Source organism: Trifolium pratense, linkage group LG3 (assembly GCF_020283565.1).
Source record: "Trifolium pratense cultivar HEN17-A07 linkage group LG3, ARS_RC_1.1, whole genome shotgun sequence".
Lineage (NCBI taxonomy): Eukaryota > Viridiplantae > Streptophyta > Magnoliopsida > Fabales > Fabaceae > Trifolium > Trifolium pratense.
In genome coordinates, this window is record NC_060061.1 from 49,688,347 (window position 1) to 49,693,866 (window position 5,520).

At 32.3% G+C, this 5,520-nt stretch overlaps 1 protein-coding gene across 1 annotated transcript; it reads left to right on the forward strand.

The window, feature by feature from the left end:
- The first annotated feature begins 9 nt into the window (after positions 1 to 9).
- LOC123917493 (flavonoid 3'-monooxygenase-like) lies at positions 10 to 5,357 on the forward strand. Its single transcript, XM_045969234.1, has 3 exons — positions 10 to 652; positions 2,596 to 3,051; positions 4,504 to 5,357. The coding sequence occupies exons 1-3, from the start codon at positions 206 to 208 to the stop codon at positions 5,143 to 5,145; spliced, it is 1,545 nt and encodes a 514-aa protein (XP_045825190.1). The 5' UTR covers positions 10 to 205; the 3' UTR covers positions 5,146 to 5,357.
- Positions 5,358 to 5,520: the final 163 nt, after the last annotated feature.

Sequence of the window (5,520 nt, forward strand, 5' to 3'; positions counted from 1 at the left end):
ATTTTGGACAAGTGGTAGCCATGTCTAACAGTCGTTCCCTAAAATTGAACGAACTGTGTAAAGTCAAAGAAACGTTTCCTTTATAAATATCAAGCATTGAGACATAACTTAATGAAACAACAATAAAACGCCAACAAATATCAACCACATATCCTTGTCATATTCATCATCTTCATAATCATAACAAAACAATACAACACAAATTATGTCTCTATTGCTCATTGCATTCTCTAGTTTTATATTATCAATCCTAATATACTATTTTGTGAAATTTGCAACAAGATCTTCTTCACTATCACTTCCACCTGGACCAAAACCATGGCCAATAATAGGCAACATGCCAGACTTAGGCCGTTTTCCACATCATTCTCTTGCAGCCTTGGCTAAAACCTATGGCCCATTGATGCATCTCAAATTAGGCTTTGCGGATGTTATTGTGGCGGCTTCGGCCTCTGTGGCCGAACAATTCTTAAAGGTTCATGATGCTAACTTTAGTAGCCGCCCGCCTAATGCTGGAGCTAAATATATGGCTTATAACTATCAGGATCTTGTGTTCGCTCCTTATGGTCCTCGTTGGAGATTGCTCCGAAAAATTTCCTCTGTTCATCTCTTCTCCAACAGAGTCATGGATGAGTTCAAACATTTACGTCAGGTTAGTTAACAACATTTTTAACGATGAGCTATAAATATACTATTGATTATCTATTTACAGTTACATTCCTATATTATGATGATATTTTGTGTGGACATAAAATTTGGAAACAACACCTAGGCACACACTAAAAAATGTGAAAAGGTAGAAGAGAAAAAAATTAAAAAGATGTGCGTTATTTTACGATAATAAAATGATATGAAATTTTATGTGTGTCCAAATATTTTTTTATTGAAAGAGGTGACCAATCAAATATTTCTTCTACTATGACACTTGCATGAGTTTGTTGACTTCATTAGAAAGTCTCGTGGGACCCACATATCCATGCTCAAGTGATCCGGACAAAGTTGAACTTTTCCTTTTTTTTTTTTTGGTTTTTTCTAATTAACCGTCACATAAATGGAGGGTAAGTGCCCTATGCTGATATGACACCAATTAAATTCAGCCATATGTGTTAAAGTCAAACACAAATAATTTTTTACCAAAAATAATTTTGACTACTTTAATTTTTAAATAATTATATTTTAGGTAATTACTTTTTACTAATTATATTTTAGCTTACACATATTCTTATCCTTTACTAAAAAAATACTTTTTGAAAATATTATTCATCTTTTCTTACGCATTCATCTTTTCTTTTTTCGTAAGATCAAATTTTTTCGCCGGCGCTTCGCTTGTCGCCGCTGCTTCACTTGTCGTCGTCGCTGCTTCACTTGTGATCCTTGAAGATCGCCGCTTCCTTAGGCTCCGGAATCACTTCTCCATCATCGGTCTCTTCATAATTGTCTTTCAGAATTTTGTTTCGGCTACGTTTGTTCCAGAATCGGTTCATCTAGATAACATTGATTTTATTTTTTATTCTCTTGTATGTTTTAATCACTATTTGTCAATTTAACAATTCAAATAGCAATTACAAATCCCTCAAGGAATTAAATCGAAGCGACGACGACAAGTGAAGCGGCGGCGACAAGCGAAGCACCGACGAAAAGATGAATACGTAAGAAAATATGAATATGATTTGTGAAAAGTATTTTTTAGTAAATGATAAGAATATGTGTAACCTAAAATATAATTAATGAAAATTAGTAACTTAAAGTATAATTATTTGAAAATTAAAGTAGTCAAAATTATATTTTGGTAAAAATTTATTTTTGTTTGACTTGGACACATATATGGCTGAATTTGATTGGTCATATCAGCATAGGGCATATACCCTCAATTTATGTGAGGGTAGAGAAGTAACCACTTTTTTTTGATAATGTGAAGCTTAATTTTTCTTGCATAAGAAGAGTAAAAGACTTTGTACAATAAAAAAAAAAGCTCCATCCGTTTTAATGAGTTTAATTTTCCTGTCAAAAGGTGCGGGAAACACAACTTTAGCTTTTCAATAACTAAAGAGATGTATGAGCTACTAATTAACATAATAATTTCATAATTATACTAGTTAATAAACTTCAACATTATTGAATATTGATATATATGCATGCTCCAAACCACAGGAATATTCTTCCTCCACACGTAGAGTATATGTACAACCTTTTTTTTTTTTTTTATAATTGAATTGAAATTTAAGAAAGATAAATGTTAGATAAAGTATTTAAAATTAATGGGAAATTTCTTTTTTATTGACGTGTATGATTTTAATCCAATTATTTGATAGGCACGCATATATATATATATACACAAGTGGGAAAGCTTAATTTGTCATTTTTTTAAGAAGTCAAAAGAAAATATTTTCATAATAGATTAAAGTATGGTGTGCTTAACAGAATGCGGATATATGATTCACAAAACATCACATTAAAAAAATGTAATGTATGCTTTCTTTTAATATAAAATAAACTCGTACAAGTTTACAAGTTGAGTTTATGATTCAGTTTTCTACTAAAACGAGTATGTTTAAACTTTTGATCTTGACAACCCTAATCAATTGCACTTTTTAGGAAGAGGTAGCAAGATTGACAAGCAATTTGGCAAGTAACTATTCCACCACAAAAGCTGTTAACTTGGGACAACTATTGAATGTTTGTACAACTAATGCACTTGCTAGGGTTATGTTAGGAAGGAGAGTTTTCAATGATGGGAATGGTGGTAGTGACCCTAAAGCTGACGAGTTCAAGTCTATGGTTGTTGAAATGATGGTGTTAGCTGGAGTATTCAATATAGGTGATTTTATTCCTTCATTGGAATGGTTAGATATTCAAGGAGTTCAAGATAAAATGAAAAAATTACACAAAAGATTTGATGCATTTTTAACAAACATTATTGAGGAACATGAGACTTCAAATTCTAGAAGTGAGAAACATAAAGATTTATTGAGTACTTTGTTATCACTTAAAGAGGAAAAGGATGATGATGGAAACAAACTCACTGATGTTGAGATCAAAGCACTTCTTTTGGTATGTCACCTACTCTTCTTCAACTAACTCTACATGCACATACACATAAACTTGCCCTTAAATTTTCTCAAATTCCTAAAGATTGGAAAATGTCATACCATAATATTCAGTTTTTTTTTTTTATAGATAGAAAAAATGACAGATAAACTCATTATAAACTTACACACAAGTAAAGGAGTGGGGATTCGACCCCCGATTATGTCGTCCGACATAAAAATTTTGACATTTTTTACCAGTTGATAACTAAGACTTGGTCCACAAATCATAGCTCAATGGTCAGAAATACCGAAATTATTAATGTCGGACATCAAATATTTTAATTAAAGTAATCGTTATACTATGTTGTTACTTTGTTCTTTTTTCTTTTTCTGATCGGATGTTACTTTGTTCTCTTTAAACTATTATTATAATGTACAGTTTTAATTTTGGCTTAATTAATAAAATGGTCCCTTAAAGACATTTTTGGTTTCAGATTGGTCCCTTAAAGAAAAAAAGGTCCAAATAGGTCCCTTAAAGAAAAAAAAGTCCGAATAGGTCCCTTAAAGACATCTCTGTTAATCAGTTTGGTCCCTAAAAAGAGGTCTAAATAGGACCAAACTGATTAACGGAGATGTCTTTAAGGGACCTATTCGGACTTTTTTTTCTTTAAGGGACCTATTTGGACCTTTTTTTCTTTAAGGGACCAATCTGAAACCAAAAATATCTTTAAGGGACCATTTTACTAATTAAACCTTTAATTTTTTAACATAATTATTACCTAACACTTAAATAGGGACACCTGAAAGCTACTTGGTGCAGTCCAGTCAATTACTTAAGAAACATCTGGGACTTTTTTCTAATTCTTACCTATCAATTTACACTCATGTACAACTCATCCAAAGACTATTTGGGACTCAATTTCAAATAAACATTTTAGCTTAATATCCATGTAAATAAGCCTATTCAACTTCATTTTTTTAATCCATACTTAACTGTCAGTCCAAGCTATCATCTTAAAATCTACTAGTCAAGTTTTTTGGAAGAGATGTTATTCAAAACATTTAAAAATTAACAATCTATTTAATATCATTTGATGTTTAATCAAATGTCATGTTTGTAAATGCTAATAAAAATAAGGCCTAGTCAAGTTCTTTAAGGTAAGGCATAGTCCCTCTTGTAATTATCTTTTTTCTTCTTCTTAATAATACGAGTTATCGGTGGAAGACGAGCAACGATAGGGGTGTCAACAGAGTTGAGATGTCTATCCATACCTTGATAGCTAGATGCTCCTAATTTATAAAAAAATGCTAATAAAAATATACTTTGACATTAACGAAAATATAAATTCATGACAAATTCTCAAATCTCCCTTTAATTGTTTATATTCGTCAAAATACTCTACTAAAACGGAAGCATGCTTCTAATAAACTTATACAACATGTACTTATCAACTTTGTTTGATTTTTGGTGCAGAACATGTTTGCAGCTGGGACAGACACATCATCAAGCACAACAGAATGGGCCATTGCAGAACTACTCAAAAACCCAAGAATCTTAGCCCAAGTCCAGCAAGAATTGGACAATGTTGTGGGCCGAGAAAGGAACGTGAAAGAAGATGATTTACCTAATCTACCTTACTTACAAGCAGTGATAAAAGAAACCTTTCGCCTACATCCATCAACACCTCTTTCGCTTCCACGAATTGCATCTGAAAGTTGCGAGATTTTTGGGTACCACATTCCAAAGGGTTCAACTCTTTTGGTTAATGTATGGGCCATAGCGCGTGACCCAAAAGAATGGACTAACCCATTAGAGTTCAAGCCCGAAAGATTCTTACCAGGAGGTGAGAAGTTTGATGTTGATGTTAAGGGAAATAATTTTGAAGTTATACCCTTTGGTGCTGGACGTAGAATATGTGCTGGGATGAGTCTCGGGCTTCGTATAGTCCAACTTCTAACTGCTACGTTGGCCCATTCGTTTGATTGGGAACTTGAAAATGGGATCAATGCTGAAAAATTGAACATGGATGAGGCTTATGGGCTTACTCTTCAACGAGCTGTGCCATTATCGGTGCATCCTAAACCTAGGCTCTCGGCACATGTGTACTCATCATGATTTTTAAGTTTACATTTGTAAATTTTGAGGTTTTGTTTTTTTTATAGTTGCACCTTATCGTTCCCTTTCTTATGCTTAGTTATTATAATAAGGTGAATAAATGAAATTCTTAGTATGTTGTGGTGTGAAGATTCCAAAAGGGAGAAAGGTGTAACTTCAATTGGTTTCAATTTTGTGTGTTTCAAATTTTTATGGGAATACTTGTTCAAAAATTTTTTTTTATGGGAATATGTATATGCTTTTTTATGGTAGCTTGGAAAGTAAGTATATGATGGGTTTGATATGCTAAAAAATAAGGGATCTTCCTCTTTTAAATATGTTATAATTAATATGAACAACTATTCATTTTTCTAATAAAAATATTAGATTAGAAGA

Coding starts and splice junctions, on each gene's coding strand:
- LOC123917493 (XM_045969234.1), top strand. CDS start 206: ATGTCTCTATTGCTCATTGCATTCTCTAGTTTTATATTATCAATCCTA. Junction 653..2,595: donor AGTTCAAACATTTACGTCAG/GTTAGTTAACAA, acceptor TGCACTTTTTAG/GAAGAGGTAGCAAGATTGAC. Junction 3,052..4,503: donor AGATCAAAGCACTTCTTTTG/GTATGTCACCTA, acceptor TTTTTGGTGCAG/AACATGTTTGCAGCTGGGAC.